Source organism: Saimiri boliviensis, chromosome 1 (genome assembly GCF_048565385.1).
Source record: "Saimiri boliviensis isolate mSaiBol1 chromosome 1, mSaiBol1.pri, whole genome shotgun sequence".
NCBI classification, from domain to species: domain Eukaryota; kingdom Metazoa; phylum Chordata; class Mammalia; order Primates; family Cebidae; genus Saimiri; species Saimiri boliviensis.
The window spans coordinates 164,151,264-164,168,355 of record NC_133449.1 but is presented as its reverse complement, the minus strand read 5'-3'; the positions used below and the strand labels follow the sequence as shown (position 1 = coordinate 164,168,355).

The following is a 17,092-nucleotide window of genomic DNA, read 5'->3' as shown; positions in this document are numbered from 1 at the left end:
GAGGTCGAGAGATCGAGACCATCCTGGTCAACATGGTGAAACTCCGTCTCTACTAAAAATACAAAAAATTAGCTGGGCATAGTGGCAAGTGCCTGTAATCCCAGCTACTCAGGAGGCTGGGGCAGGAGAATTGCCTGAACCCAGCAGGCGGAGGTTGCGGTGAGCCGAGATTGCGCCATTGCACTCCAGCCTGGGTAACAAGAGCGAAACTCCGTCTCAAAAAAAAAAAAAAAAAAAGAGAGTGTTTTGAGAAAGTTAGCTGAAGCTTCAGCAGAAAAATATCTGTGAAAGTCCACCAAAGATTCCTTCTCCACCTTGGCAATGCTCCTGCTCATTAATCTCATCAAATAATGGAAATTTTGCAAGGGTTTTGATGGGAAATCATTAGGCAGCTACCCTGCAATCCTAATTTGGCTCCTTCTGCCTTCTTTTTGTTTCCTAATATTTAAAAAATATGTAAAGGGCCCCTATTTTTCTTCAGTTCATAAAGTGAAAAAGACTTCACCAACATGGCTAAATTCCTGGGACTCTCAGTTCTTTAGGGATGAACTAAATTGCCAGTATCATTTGTGTGGTATCATTTGTGTGTTTTCAATGTGTCTGGAACTTGATAAAGTTTGTGTTGAGAAATAAAGTTCGTGTTTTTTATTTTTCTTTTAATTACACTTTTCCATGAACTTTTGAGGTTCCTTCTTCTCTGCACATGTATGTAAGTTTAGTTCTATTTTTTCCTCTTTTATCCAGCCATCGACTTGACTTTATATATAAGTTTAGTTCGATTCAGTGTTACCACCCTGTAGTTCCTGTATCCACCATCACAGTCAAGATACAAAACAGTTCCAACAGCAACCTCATGTGGCACTTTTATAACCATATCCACTCTCCCTTGGTTGGTAAGGGGTCTCAGTTGTCTCAGTTCCGCTCAATGTGCGCCTTTACATAGGGCTGCTAGAATGTCTTGAAGCATGATGACTAGCTTTCTCCTGAACAAGAGATCCAAGGCAGGAACTACGATTTGTTGTTGTTGTTTTTGTTATTGACAGAGTCTCACTCTGTCGGTCTCCCAGGCTGGAGTGCAGTGGCTTGATCTCAGTTCACTGCAACCTCTGCTTCCCAGGTTAAAGCGATTCTCCTGCCTCAGTCTCCCTAGTAGCTGAGGTTACAGGTGTGTGCCACTACACCTACCTGATTTCTGTAATTTTAGTAGAGACAGGGTTTTGTCATGTTGGCCAGGCTGGTCTTGAACTCCTGGCCTCAAGCAACCTACCTGCCTGGGCCTCCCAAAGTGCTGGAATTACAGACATGAACCACCTCGCCCAGCCTACAGTGCTTTTTTTTTCTTTTCTGTTTTTTTTTTTGAGATGGAGTCCCACTCTGTCACCTAGGCTGGAATGTAGTGGCTTAATCTCGGCTCACTGTAACCTCCACCTCCTGGGTTCAAGAAATTCTCCTGCCTTAGCCTCTCAAGTAGCTGGCATTACAGTCATGCACCATCACACCTGGCTAATTTTTGTATTTTTAGTAAAGATGGGGTTTTGCCATGTTGGCCATGCTGGTCTCGAACTCCTGACCTCAGGTTATCTGCCCACCGTGGCTTCCTAAAATGCTGGGATTATGGGTGTGAGCCACCGCGCCCAGCCTCAAAATGTTATCTAAATTGAAACACAAAGTAAGTAACGTTTGGGAACTGGCTTTTTTTTTTTTTTGTACTTTTTGGTAAACATGGATTTTCACCATATTGGCCAGGCTGGTCTCGAACTCTTGGCCTCAAATAATCCTCTCACCTCGGCCTTCCAAAGGGCTGGGATTACAGGTGTGAGCCACAGTGTCTGGCCTGGGGACTGGCGTTTTAATTTCGTATAATTCATCCAAGTTGTTGTATCAGTAGTCCATTCCTTTTTATTGCTTAGGATTCCATGATATGGATGTATCCATTTTTTAACCATTCACCTGTTAAAGGATGTCTGGACTGATTCTAGTTTTTGGCTATTACAAATAAAACTACTCTACATATTTATGTACAGGTTTTTGTGTGTGAACATAAGTTTTCATTTCTCTGGGATAAATGCTGAGGAGTGCAATTGCTAGGTCATATGGTAGATGCAGGTTTAGGTTTTTAAGAAACTGCCAGGCCAGGCGCGGTGGCTCATGCCTGTAATCCCAGCACTTTGGGAGGCCGAGGCGGACGGATCATGAGGTCAAGAGATCGAGACCATGCTGGCCAACATGGTGAAACCCTGTCTCTACTAAAAATACAAAAATTAGCCAGGCATGTTGGCATGTGCCTGTGGTCCCAGCTACTTGGGAGGTTGAGGTGGAAGAATCGCTTGAACTTAGGAGGCGGAGGTTGCAGTGAGCCGAGATTGCACTATTGCACTCCGTCTCGAAAAAAAAAGAAACTGCCAAACCAGCTTTGTGTAGTGGCAGTATCATAGCCAATGAGGTTTATCCTTGGTGCAGTTATTGCTAATTGAAAACTTTTCCTGATGCCCCGCCATGATGACTTGAAATATAGTTGGCGTTGGCAATTTTTGGCAGTCTCTACAGGGACTGAATAATAAAAACAAAAGAAACTGCCAAACTTTTCTTCAGAGTGGCTATACCATTTTATATTACCACCAACAAAGTACGAGTGATCCAATTTCTCTACATTCTTACCAACATTGAGTATTGTCAGGTTTTTTTAAAATTAGCCACTCTTATATACATGTAGTGTGAAGCAAATGATACATTAAAAAACCCCTGATAATCCAGCTTTCCTGGGAAAACAAATCTACGTTTCCAGAATGAAGAAAGACTCTTCAAGTATGCTCATCATTAATCTACCACCTTGACTTGGCTTTGCGTAACTAAGACTCAGGTGACTTTTATTGAAGTGAATTTTCTCTGAGCCAGATGGGCTGGTAACCCAGGTGACCCAGACTCAGGAGCACCTGATGTTTTGACTGGTATGTTATTTAATTCAATAATCATCTACAAACGTACAGACAAGAGAGAATCTCCTGTGAGCATGAACTTCTTGGTTTGAAATTCTACCAAAGTTTAGTTTCATTGCATGTAAGGGAAACATGTTGGAATTGTTACTTTCACTCAGAAAACTAAAAAATGATTCTCAATCTCTCTTCTTGTACATCTGGGTCAGCTCTTAGCTACAGGGTGGCGAATAGGGCAAAAAAATCAATTTGCTGGCATGATCCATTCTGAAGGCCTTTCTACCTCTGTCAACACTTGTGTCAAATCCCAATGTTGACAGTTCTTCCTGGCTGAGGCCTAGTTACCCTCAAGTTAAGAAAGGGAGCTTGGTTTGGATAGGGATGGTTTAGATGTCTGTTCATGTGGTATCCTCCCTTTGCAATGCCCCTTATTAATACCCTTTTTTCTTAAATAAATTGGTGTCTTTTTTTCTTTCTGTCCCTGTATGAGAACTCTTTGTTATTCTTTGTTAAGTATCCACCTTAACATCTACCTTAACTGAGGATGGAAAACTTATTTACAATCAGATTTACTCTCTATTATCCAAGAACGGTGACTAAAAGATGGTAATAGGCTCAACACATATTTGTTGAATGAATTTCGAAGGAAGCCTATATAGTTCTTATTTCTAGGGAGAGGGCTTAGCAGATGTTGAAGGTATGGCCTTTGGAGTTAGACTTGGTCAAGGCTGGACCTTTCCACTCATTAGCCTCGCAACCTCTCTGGGATGCAAATTTGACATCTGTACATAGTGCCTATGGTATTTGGGATATAGTAATCGGCACTCAGCATCTGTATATAATATAGTGTGGGAATGAAAGGCAGCAATGCACCAAAATACTTAGCACAGGGCAGGCACAGTGTATGTACTAAAAAGTTTAGCTATGATTATTATTTCCAATGCCTATTAGGCCACCAGAGATCCCACAAAGAAGTGAATGAATATAGCTTCAAAAATTTTTTTGTCTCTACCTCAGCACAGAATTTGGCACATAGTAACCAGCACCTAATATATGTGTATTGAATTAATACATATATGAATGCATTGCATTCAGAGTAACTCAGTAGCTCTATGACTGAAATCAGTGTACCATTCATGGGTTGCAGATGAGTTAGTTCTGTGCACACAAGGGAGGCTACTGAATAAAGTACATGGAAAAATTCTGGCCCATGGCTACTGAGCAAATCTGAACCATTCAGCAAATGGAACAAGCCAGGCATGAAGGTGAAATTAACTATATTTGGTACCACTTCTACTTCTGGAAAAACAACTCTTCTACAGAGGCTGTTTCTTCAAGACATTGGGGTTCAACATCCATGTTTAAAGCAGTAACTCACATATATAAAACTGTACACACACACACACACATACACACACACACATATGGGGAATGAATTCAGAAAAGTAATATAATAACATTGCAGTTTAAAAAATAGAACAAAGGGGCTAGGCGCTGTGGCTGATGCCTATAATCCTAGCACTTTGGGAGGCCGAGGCAGGTGGATCACTTGAGATCAGGGGTTCAAGCCTGGCCAACATGATGAAACCTTATCTCTACTAAAAATACAAAAAAATTAGCTGGGGGTGGTGGGCATCTGTAATCCCAGCTACTTGGGAGGCTGAGGTGGAAGAATTGCTTGAACTCAGGCGGTAGAGGTTGCAGTCAGCCGAGATCGCACCACTGTGCTCCAGCTTGGGCAGCAGAGCAAGATTCCGTCTGAAATAAATAAATAAAATTAAATATAAACAAAAATGTAAAGCCATTGTAACCTCACAGGTGTACAAAAGCAGATACCAGCAGGGTTTAGCTTGCTGGTCACAGTTTGCCAACCCTTTATATAGAGTAGTAAAAGCTGAAGTGCACTTAAAAATCATCTGAGTCTCTCTCACTAACCCCCTCCTCACAACTTTGCAAATGAAGGAAAAGGCCCAGAGAGGCAATTGGTTTACCCAGAATGACACCTCTGTGGAGTAGAAGTAGCATCCAGAGGTTCTGTCAGCAAGTCAAGAGCTTTCTCCTTTGCAACTGCTGCCTCCTTTCCTCTCTCCTCCTCTCCCTCCTTCCTTTAAGCTTACCCACATTTTCCCCTCACTTCATTCCACAAAGGAGACATAGTGTTACCCACTAAATGAAAGAAATTTAAAAAGAGAAATGTAAGGATCTTGATTAGGCCTAAAGCTATGCAAGAATTTGATAGTATAATAGAAATAGAACAAGAAATGCCTTTATCACAGTAAATCATTTTTTCTACAAGAATTTCTTTCTTCCTTTTTTTTTTTTTGGAGACGGAGTTTCGCTGTTGTTACCCAGGCTGGAGTGAATGGCACGATCTCGGCTCACTGCAACCTCCACCTCCTGGGTTCAAGCAATTCTCCTGCCTCAGCCTCCCGAGTAGCTGGGACTACAGGCGTGCACCACCACGCCCGGCTAATTTTTGTATTTTTAATAGAGATGGGGTTTCACCTTGTTGACCAAGACGGTCTCGATCTCTTGACCTCGTGATCCACCCGCCTCGGCCTCCCAAAGTGCTGGGATTATAGGCGTGAGCCACCGCGCCTGGCCTTCTACAAGAATTTCAAAGTAATTTTTTTTCTGAGACAGAGTTTCGCTCTTGTTGCCCAGGCTAGACTGCAGTGGTGCCGTCTTGGCTCACTGCAATCTCTGCCACCACGCCCGGCTAATTTTTGTATATCTGTAGAGATGTGGCTTACCATGTTGGCTAGGCTGGTCTTGGTAATATGTGCCACTAAGCCTGGCTAATTTTTGTTTGTTTGTTTTGTTTTGAGACGGAGTTTTGCTTTTTTTTTTTTTTTTTTTTTTTTTTGAGACGGAGTTTCGCTCTTGTTACCCAGGCTGGAGTGCAATGGCACGATCTCGGCTCACCACCACCTCCGCCTCCTGGGCTCAGGCAATTCTCCTGCCTCAGCCTCCTAAGTAGCTGGGATTACAGGCATGCACCACCAGGCCCAGCTAGTTTTTTGTATTTTTAGTAGAGACGGGGTTTCACCATGTTGACCAGGATGGTCTCGATCTCTTGACCTCGTGATCCACCCGCCTCGGCCTCCCAAAGTGCTGGGATTACAGGCTTGAGCCACCGCGCCCGGCCTGGAGTTTTGCTCTTGTTGCCTAGTCTGGAGTGCAATGGTGCGATCTGTGCTAATGGCAACCTCCACTTCTCAGGTTCAAGCAATTCTCCTACCTAAGCCTCCTGTGTAGCTGGGACTACAGGCATAAACCACTCCGGCTAATGTTTTGTATTTTTAGTAGAGATGGGGTTTCTCCATGTTGGTAAGGCTGGTCTCGAACTCCCAACCCCCGGTTATCCGCCCACCTTGGCCTCTCAAAGTGCTGGGATTACAGGCGTGAGCCACTGCGTCTGGACAGGCTCAGCTATGCCCGGCTAATTTTTGTATCTTTAGTAGAGACTAGGTTTCAGCATGTTGGCAAGGCTGGTCTCGAACTCCTTACGTCAGGTGATCCACCCACCTCGGCCTCCCAAAGTGCTGAGATTACACGCGTGAGGCACCGAGCCGGCCAAATTTAAATTTTTAAATAATTTTAATATATTATTGTGATACAGCCACAATCATTTCATTTACATATTGTCTACGGTTAATTTCATGCCAAGATATGGTATGTTGAGTAGTCGCCATAGATACCGCAAGGCTCACAAAATAAAAAATATTTAGTATCTAATCCTTTGCAGAAGTTTGCGTATACCTCTTCTACGTATGCATAGTATAACTGTTTATTTGAGGTTGATCCACCTCTTTTATATGAGGTGTGTGCTTATTAGGTATTTTTCAAAATGTTGTTATTGCAATGCATAACCCCATAAACTGTTCATCTTCTCAAGAGAAGCTCTGCTTGGCTTACCATTGGACTCCTAGTGCCTTACTCAGTGCTGGCAATTGCAGGGACTCAGGATATATTATTGGGTAAAGATTCTAATACCAGGGCCGTATCAGTGATTTTAAAACTCCAGCAGGAATTTCTCACCTACTAGAAAGTAAGTTTACTATTTAGGTAATACCGAATTTTTCTTTAAAACTATTTTTTATCCTTTTTTGCTAATTCAAATTCTCCGTGTCCGCCCCCAAGCACTGAATTTTAGATATGCAATGAAAAGATAATTAAAAGCAAACGATTGGAGTCGTTTTTCTTTCCTAAATAAAGCAGCATTTATTAATAATTCCAGCAAAATTGAGATGGCCTCAGCCTTTTACATCCGTGCGCCACGTTTTAAAAATGACGCTTACTGGATTCCAAGGCATGGTTGCCAGAAACATTCTGCATAATTAAAGCAGAGCAGCGAAAAATACAAAACGTGAATGCCGATCAAAATGAGTGTGTAAAGAAAAAAAGTGAAATTTTGCATTCTGTCGAACGTGAACATATTGCACGTTGTGTTGCAGATTTACTACAGCTGAGTCATTTCGGGACAGGAGTGTGTGTTTCCAGGAAAAACGAGAGGAAGGAACCAGGCTGAGGGGCTCGCCGGGTTCCCCTAGGCACTCCCAGTCGCAGACACCGGTATTCCGCGGCGGGCGGTGGCGTGGTCAAAAAAAGGCGCCGCTGCCCCTTTAAGAGGCAAAGCACCTTTCCAAGATACCATCTTGCACCAGGAGTTCACTTAAGCTCTCCACCTACCTTGCTATATCTCTCCTCCCTGACTGGGTACGGCCCGCCGGCGGGGCGAGTGAGCCTTTTGATTGGTCTTGCCTCAGGGCCCTCTCTCTCTTATTGGTTCTCAGCCCTGCCACTCGCCACCGTTTCCCGCCCACCTCGGCTTTCGGGCTAGGTTGAGTGAGGGCTCTTGGGTTAGTTCCTGTTAGGCCCGGGCCGGGGGAGTAGGTTGAAGTATCCTAAGATGCCCGGTGGGTTGGGGCACCGGGAGCTGTGAAGGGAACGTGAGGAGTCGGCGTAGTGGAGACCCACGGCAGGCCTGAAGAAGAGCGGCGGCCGAGCCCGCCTTCCTTGCACCATGCTCATAGAGGATGTGGATGCCCTCAAGTCCTGGCTGGCCAAGTTACTGGAGCCGATGTGAGTGAGTCGGGCTGGGCCGGGGCCGGCGAACGTGGGCGTTGGGGACCCGTGGGGGTGTGGGGGAGGGGAGGCGGCGTCGGGGGCGGCGCTGAGGGGCCGCGGCCGGGAGGTCCCGGCGACGTCCCTGTAGTACTATTACCATTGTGGTGGGGGTGGGGGTGGGGGTGGCCGAGGAGCGCCGGGGACTCAGAGGCGCCGGGGATGTGGGACTAGGGTGGGGGGGCAGGCAAGGACAGCGAGGGCTTTTCAAACACGAGTATCGGGGTGCTGGAAGGGGCAGCAGGGGCGGTGAGGGAATTTAAAACATTACTGTTTGAGAACTGAGAGAGGGGAAGCAGGGCTCTTGAGGGATTCTTAAAATGTGACTATTGGGCTGTCGAAGGGAATAGCTGAGTATCAGGGGCTTGATAAACAGTATTATTCCGGGACTGAGAGGTCTGGAAGCAGTGTATCGAGGGCATTTTCGAAATACGAGGGCAGAAACGGATAGCAGGGACGTGGAAGCTTCGTGGTGATTATTGGTGAGTGCCCAAAGGATCAGGAATATTGAAGCATTTGGAAAATACTATGGAGTAGATGAAAAGGATGTGTGGGCATTGGAGGGTTTTAGGTATTGTTAGGGAGGTGATACGTGTGATAGCAAGGATATTAAGGGATTTTAAAGTGTTATTGAAGACTTGATAGTGCTAGGGGAACTGATGATTTTTAGATACATGGAGGTTGGAAAAAAGAGGTTTTTGTAAGTTTGGTTGAGGATTGAAAGGCTATGCAGCATTATTGGTGGAGGAGTATACCTGCAGCATATAGGGATTTTTAGATACAGGTATTGGTGAATCCAAGGAGTGGTAGAAAGAATAAGAGATTTGTAAATACTCTTGTAAGATTGAGAGGACAACTGAAGGTAATTGGAGTATAGAATTATTGATGAGGGGCTGAAAAGAGAGACATACCTGTCTTTTAAAAATATTTTGGATAGTGTTAGTAGAAATATTATTGGGAAGCTTGGAAGAGGTAACAGAGGTATCAACATTTTGTTTGTTTTATAACCTTTTTTTTTTTTTTTTTTTTTGATGGAAACAGTGTCTTGATCGCCCAGGCTGGAGTGCAGTGGCTCTATCTCAGCTCACTGCAACCTCTGCCTCCGGTTCAAACGATTCTCCTGGCTCAGCCTCCAGAGTAGCTGGGACTACCGGCGCCGGCCACCACGCCCTGTTAATTTTTAGTGTTTTTAGTAGAGATGGGGTTTCGCCATGTTGGCCAGGCTAGTCTCGAACTCCTGACCTCAGGTAATCTGCCCCTGCTTGGCCTCCCTAAGTGCTGAGATTACAGGCATAAGCCCCTGGACCTCGCCATGTTTTATAACCATTTTAAGGAGTAGGGTTGTGGAGTGTTTATCTGGGGAGTGGGGTATAGCTAGTTTCTGGAATAGATCTCCTAGAGGGAAGAGAGGAAAGGCTATAGGGTTATAAAGAGAGGACTTTAGAAAGAGGGCATGGGAGGGTATTGGAAGAGAAATGATCGTGTTCTGACTCCTTCTTACTTCTGGTTCTTAATTATCCTCTTATTGGAGGTTAGGGCTTGAAAGAAAGGGGTAGAAGAAGAGATGATCAGGCTTTGGTTTCATTAGGTCATATTGCATTAATGGAAAAATTGAGTGTTTTTTAGAGGTGAAAATAGGGAGTAGTTTGGGAGGTGTGGAGGTATGATAAAGGAGCTCATGGGGACAGTGTCAAGCTACTTCCCTGTTGATCTGTTTCAGGGAAAATGACTTCTGAGCACACTTGAAGCTTTTGTAGAAGAATATAGGTCTCTTGAATGTTTTTTTTTTCCCCCTACAGTAAAAAATTTTGAGGGCCGGGTGTGGTGGCTCATTTCTGTAATCCCAGCACTTTGGGAGGCTGAGGTGGGCAGATCACGAGGTCAGCCAGTTCAAGACCAGCCTGGCCGTCTCTATTAAAAATATAAAAAAATTACCCGGGTGTGATGGTGTGTGCCTGTGATCCTAGCTACTCAGGAGGCTGAGGCAGGAGAATCACTTGAACCCAGCAGATGGAGGTTGCAGTGAGCAGAGGTTGCACCATTGCACTCCAGTGGGAGACTGGGTGACAGTGCGAGACTCTCCAAAAAAAAATTTGGGGGGCACAAAGATGGAAATGGTTTGTGGTGAAGGTGGGAAATAATATGGATGTAAAGTTGAAAAAAGAAAAAGGTCTGTATGTTTAAAGTGTTCTGATGTTATTTAAGATTAAAAAAGAAAAAAATACATTTTATTTTGTATTCCTGCTGCTTCTGATGCCTTTAAAAAAAAAAAAGAACAACTATTAAGTTTAATTTTGTTGGTAGATACCCTTCTAAGAAGTGTTAAACATACATTTTATTTCTTGGATAGAAGATAACAACTTTTAGCTGGGTGCGGTGGCTCACGCCTGTAATCCCAGCACTCTGGAAGGCCGAGGCAGGAGGATCACCTGAGGTCAGTAGTTGAAGACCAGCCTAACCAACATGGTGAAACCCCATCTTTTTTTTTAAAAAAAAAAAAAAAAAAAAGAAGGTAACAACTTTTAGCCTTATAGTTACTTGCTTTTTTTTTCTTTTTCTTTTTTTTTTTTTAAGCTTCCTAAAATGTTTTACTCTGAGTAGTGCTTTTTTGTTGTTGTTTGAAATTAGTCTGGGTAGGAGCTTCATCTTGCTTAGGCTTTTTTCTTTTTTCGTTTTAAGCTATTTAGATCGTTCTGTAATTTTCATGAATAAAAATTATCTTTCAAAATGATTGCTTGAGTTTAGTTTCTCCTTTTGAGTTATGTGTTCAACTTAAAGCACACATGCTTATTTGAGTTATGTGTTCAACTTAAAGCACACATGCTTATTTTTACAAAAAAATGTGTTGTATTTAGGGTTAAAGAAAAGGCTAAAATATTTATTTATTTATTTGTTTTTGAGATGGAGTTTCACTCTTGTTGCCCAGGCTGGAGTGTAGTGGTGAGATCTTGGCTCACTGCGATCTCCACCTCCTGGGTTCAAGTGGTTTTCCTGCCTCAGCCTCCCAAGTAGCTGGGATTACAGGCACCTGTCATCACGCCTGGCTCAGTTTTTGTATTTTTAGCAGAGACGGAATTTCACTATGTTGGCCAGGCTTGTCTTGAACTCCTGACCTCAGTTGATCCACCCACCTCAGCCTCCCAAAGTGCTGGGATTTACAGGTGTGAGCCACTGTGCCCCGCATAAAATGCTTATTTTTAACTCACATAAGTAATGGTTTTGAATGGAGGTATTAATAATAAGTAATAAATGCAGATACCACATATATTTTTATTCTTAGTATGTCACCATGGGAGATTATTTTTTGTTTGTTTAGATATCCTAAAGTATAATAAATGGTATGCTAAAGTGGGTTGTGTTTGTAAATTTACTTCTTTGCATATTCCAGATTCAAGAAAATTTTCATGGCAGATTGGCATGTTGCTACAACATAGCATTTCAGAGTAGTTGTTAGGCTTTGAGATAATGTAGTTGCACTGGCTAGGTTGGAATTAAACTATGACTGTGCACATGATTTTCTGTAGCATTTTCTTATGTAGCTTAATTTAAAGTAAATTAAACTTGGGGGGGCATTTAAAATGTTACATCTTGTCTCTAGTGAAACAAATGCATGTAACAAGAGGTATTTCTTTCTTTCTTTTTTTTGAGACAGAGTCTCTGTCGCCCAGGCTGGAGTGCAGTGGCAGGATCTTGGCTCACTGCAGGCTTTGCCTCCTGGGTTCAAGTGATTCTCCTTCGTCAACCTCCCAAGTAGCTGGGATTATAGGCGTGCACCACCATGCCTGGCTAATTTTTGTATTTTTGGTAGAGACGGAGTTTTGCCATGTTGGCCAGGCTGGTCTTCAACTCCTGACCTCAGGTGGTCTACCTGCTTCATCCTCCCAAAGTGCTGCAATTACAGGTGTGAGCCACAGTGCCAGGCCAAACAGGAGTTATTTCTAAATCAATCTAGGATACAGTTGACTATTCCTTATGGACAAGTTAGAAATGTCATGGGCTGTTAGAGCTTATCTGTTACCTTCCACTCCGTTTGTAGATGGCAAACACATCTATTACTTTTACTAGAAGAACAGTGAGAAATGACTCCTTAACTGGCCGAAAAAAACTAGTACCACCATTTTTGTTGGCAATGCAGTAAAAGGAGGGAAACCAGTATCTCAGTCAAGAAGTTTGTCTCTTTCCCAACAGCTACATTAATAGACTAGACTCAGTTCTTGTATGGGGCCTTCATCTTTCCTCACTTTCAAAATATCCTAGATATTCTAGTCATAGAGACTATGTAGGGATTTTGCAGTTTAGAGATGTCATGGTTTCTTTCTATCAGAAATAACTGCTTATTTTAAGTATGTGAACTTCTTTAAGGTTCTAAGTAAATTCAGGAGGTAAGTGCATCACTAAAGAAATTTCTGCAAGTTTAAAAAAAGATCAGGCAAGTATTTTTCAGTAACCTGCATTTCTATCAAAACATGTTGTATTTAATGGGGAATGTTTTATTTATATTATATAAAATGTATAAACATGTATTATTCACTGCTGCTTGTTTGGCTTAGTGTAAAAATTTCTCTTGATGTGTATTTTAAAAAGCATGGTAGGATTCATAAACTCTGGACAATTTGCCTCTGTCTTACTTTAGTAGGCATTGTTGTATGGATCAGGGCATTTAATTTCTAGTTCCCTGTCTATCTCCAATTCACTCTGTGACTTTGAAGAAATCGTCTTACCTTTTTCTGTTAAACAACTCAATTGTATTTGCCCTTGACCTACCTTACAAGTCTGTTACGAGTATTAGTGATGTAGACTTTTAAGTGCTTTGTGTACCTTTGAATCATTCTATAAATGTAAACAAAATTTTATGGTTTCTGAAATGTGAAAGTACATGAAACTCTCTGCAAAAGCATTTTGCTTATTAATGTTAAACACCACTGCCACTTAAAAAATAATGATCAGTCTGTTACAAGGCAAATCTAGAGTCTCACTGCAGATCTTATACAAACAGGAATCACTAGTCGAAACTATAGACTTGATCTGCACTTTCTGTGAGTTCTGGCCATATCAGTGTATTTTAAAGTGCACTCACTAGGAGATTGATTATGTTGTCAGCTTGGAGTGTGATAGAAAAGGTAGCAATAAGGTTAACAGACTGAGTTTATTTTATTGGTTCATATTTATGGGTTCAGTGATCATGGTGGGTATATTTTGGTTGAACTCTAGAGTTTACATGTTGGCAGTCCTTATCAAATTAAACTCTGGATAGTAATCTCTGCAGTTGCCCAAATGGGAGGAAAAATCATCTTCTAACAATTGTTAGACCTAACCACCTGGTAAATAAACTACCAGAGTTAAATTAAGTATTTTGGAGGTATATTCTTAAGTTTGGGAAGTACTGTTAGTTTTCTAAGTGTACTTAGTGCTTTCAGAGAATTAGTGTGCCTCTAAAGTGCTGTGGGACTTGTTTAAGGATACCATTCACTATTTCATAGAAAAGAACTTTGGCCAGAAGACTTGGCAAGTTTTAGTCTGCTAACTTAAGAACATATTTGTTCTTATGTCCTTTGGTCTGCCTTTTAAAGATGTCTGACTTCATTCTTCCTGGCCCAATAGCTATAGGCTAGAAGCCAGAAGTTGCTTTTATAGCTCTATGTTTCTTGCCACTGTCTTCTCTTATCCTCTCACAATGTTGTTACTTACTTTCTTATTAATCTCTTTTTATACAGTTTGTTATTTTGTACTGTGATTATACGTTTTCATATCCACCTCTTGGCCACAGGAGTGCAGGGCAAGGTCTGTTTTGTTCAAAGTAATTTTCTTACCAAGCAATTTAAGTGCCACTTAGTAAACACTCAGTATATGTTTAAATGAATGAACATCCTTATATGTATATACAGGTAGTTGACAATTAGAAAAGTAAGATTTAAGTAGTCTAACTTTGTGCACTTATTTAGCTGGTGACTACTCTACTAGGAACTATTCGTCCAAATATTTCAATGGTATTTGCCACTGATGAACGTATGTATATATTTTCCTTCCAAATAATCTAGGATTATTTCTTCCACATCATATTCATACTTGAAAGCCCCTAATTACTTAAGGGAAGGATGAAGGTATTATGTTCTGAATGTTGGTATCCCCCTAAAATTCATGTTGGAACTTAATCTCCAATGTGATAGTATTAAGAGGTGGGGCCTTTAGGAGGTGATACATCTTAAATGGGCAGAACCCTCATGAGTGGATTCATACCTGTATAAAAGAGGCTGAAAGGAAGGGAGAGCGCAGTGGCTCACACCTGAAATCCCAGCACTTTGGGAGGCCTAGGTGGGTGGATCACTTAAGGTCAGGAGTTCGAGATCAGGCTGACCAATATGGAGAAACCCTGTCTCTACTAAAAACACAAAAGTTAGCCAAGCGTGGTGGTGCATGTCTGTAATCCTATTTACTTGGGAGGCTGAGGCAGGAGAGTTACATGAACTCAGGTAACGGAGGTTGCAGTAAGCCAAGATTGCACCACTGCGCTACAGCCTGGGTGACAGAGCAAGACTCAGTGTCAAAAAAAAAAAAAAAAGGAAAAAAATACCAAAGGAGCCTGCTTGTTACCGTGAGAGGACAGACACACCGAAGGTACCATCTATGAGGAATGGGCCCTCAATAGACAAGTTTGCTGACGCTTTAATGTTGAACTTCCCAGCCTGCAGAACTATGAGCAATAAATTTCTGTTTATAAATTGCCTAGTTGGTTGGATACTATGGACTCATACCTGTCATCTCAGCACTTTGGGAGGCCGAGGTGAGTGGTTCACTTGAGCCCAGGAGTTTGAGAGCAAAACTCTACCTCTACAAAAGAATTTTTAAAATAGCCTTAGTTGGGTGTGGTGGCTCATGCCTGTTGTCCCACCTACTTGGGAGGCTGAGTTGGGGGGCTCACTTGAGCCTGGGAGGTTGAGGCTGCAGTGAGCCATGATCACACCAGTGTACTTTAGCCTGGGCAACAGAATGAGACCCTGTATCAAAACAAATTAACAAAAATAAATATATAAATAATAAATTGCCTAGTTTAAGATGTTTTGTTATAGTAATCCAAACAGACTAAGATTGAAAGTTTTCATTGAAAAAGAAGTACCAATATTTGTATATCTTTAATAAGTATTAACAAATGTGAAAGTCAACTCCATCTTTTACTTATTTTGTCTAGTATGGTCTTATCAAAGAAATACCTGAACACAGATCTCAGAGTCAGACGTTTTTTAAATTTACTTTTATTCTTTTAAAATAAAAATAAAAGTATTATGGTATTATGACAATATAGAAAATAGAGAAAAAATTATTAGTATTTATTTTCAGTTTCTCTTCTGTTTATGAATTTTTATATAGCTACCATCAGAGTCATTGTGAAATTTTCTATCTTGGTATCTTTGACATTATATCAGAAGCATTTTTCACATTTATATATTGCTTTTATAGCCATCCCTTTGTTTTTTTTTTTTGGTTGTTTCCCCCACTTCCCTGAGACAGATTCTTGCTTTGTTTCCCAGGCTTGAGTGCAGTGGCACAATCTTGGTTCACTGCAGCCTCTGCCTCCTGGGTTCAAGTGATTCTCCTGCATCAGCCTTCCGAGTAGCTGGGATTACAGGCATGTGCCACCATGCCTGACTAATTTGTGTATTCTCAGTAGAGATGGGGTTTCACTATGTTGGCCAGGCTGGTCTTGAACTCTTGACCTAGTAATCTGCCCACCTTGGCCTCCCAAAATGTTGGGATTACAGGCGTGAGGCATCATGCCGGACCATTTTTTATTTTTTAAGACAAAGTTTTGCTCTGTCACCCACGCAGGAGTGCAGTGGCATGGTCATAGCTCACTGTAGCCTCAGCCTTCCAGGATCAGACAGTCCTCCCACTTCAGCCTTCTGAGTAGCTGGGACTATAGGGACATGCCGCCACACCAGGCTAATTTTTTTATTTTATATTTTTAGAGATCGGGGTCTCACTGTGTTGCCCAGACTGGTCTTGAACTCCTGGGCTGAGGTGATCCTCCTGCCTTAGCCTTCTAAAGTGCCAGGATTACGGGCCTGAGCCGCTGTGCCTGGCCATAAACGTAACTTTTTCTAAACATTTGTTTTTTTTATATTATATTATATTACATCTATATTTTTTGAGAGGGAGTCTTGCTTTGTTGCCCAGACTGGCATGCAGTGACGTGATTTCAGCTCACTGTAACCTCTGTTTCCTGGATGGATTCAAGCGATTCGCCTGCATCAGTCTCTTGAGTAGCTGGGACTACAGGCGCCCACCACCATGTCCGGCTAATAACCATCGCTTTGCATGCCTAATATTTCACAAACCTCCAATGATAAGAGAATGGTTACCTTGGAACTATATATATATATATATATATATATATATATATATTTTTTTTTGTTAAAAAGTAATGCTGTTTTTATATAATAAATACATTTTGTGTGTGTGTGTGTGTAGCTTTAGGTGCCAGTAGAATTTTCTATATTTGCCTTTGTTTCCTTAGTCTAGTTTTCCTAAGTGTAACTACTGGTCAGAGAATATGGACATTTTTAATGGCTGTTGATACACATTGAGATCAGGAGATACATTTTTTAAATCTGTGATTCAGAAGCACATGTATTAGTTGTTTCACCTCTGAAACAAAGAGCACATTAAGATGGAACTTAAAATTAGATCCATATTCAGAGACATGTAAATTTTTCTGAAAGTGGAAAAGGTCTAAGTAGTTTTGGCTTTTTTCCTAAAGCAAATAAACGATAATGGCTTTTCAGTAGTATTGTTTGGCTCGGGGCCAAAGGTGTAGGACCTTTCTCTTTGATCTTGTGATTGTATGTCTGAAGTCTTCTATGAAGCTTATGCACTGGCTCAGCAGTTGTATAATACATGTACAATGGAGATTTTAAAGAGGTAAAAGGCAAATTTGAGATTTTTACAGTTGAGACATTTTTAGGGCAATGTTTCTTTTAGCTTACTCTGATAAAAATTCATTTTTATTTTTTGAAAACTTAAAAGATAATTGAAAC

At 41.6% G+C, this 17,092-nt stretch overlaps 1 protein-coding gene and 1 non-coding gene across 3 annotated transcripts in view; both read left to right on the top strand.

The window, feature by feature from the left end:
* Nucleotides 1-2,409: 2,409 nt before the first annotated feature.
* LOC120365409 (U4 spliceosomal RNA) lies at nucleotides 2,410-2,550 on the top strand. The gene has a single exon (XR_005580353.2). It is a non-coding gene; the product is annotated as a U4 spliceosomal RNA (small nuclear RNA).
* A 5,212-nt stretch (nucleotides 2,551-7,762) lies between these two features.
* Nucleotides 7,763-17,092, top strand: part of RBM27 (RNA binding motif protein 27) — an 86,422-nt gene continuing 77,092 nt past the window's right edge. For both annotated transcript variants that reach the window (XM_010344510.3, XM_003933967.4), the window contains exon 1: nucleotides 7,763-8,018. In XM_010344510.3, coding sequence (XP_010342812.1) covers nucleotides 7,960-8,018 — 59 coding nt within the window. In that variant the 5' untranslated portion in view covers nucleotides 7,763-7,959. The remainder of the gene's footprint in view (nucleotides 8,019-17,092) is intronic.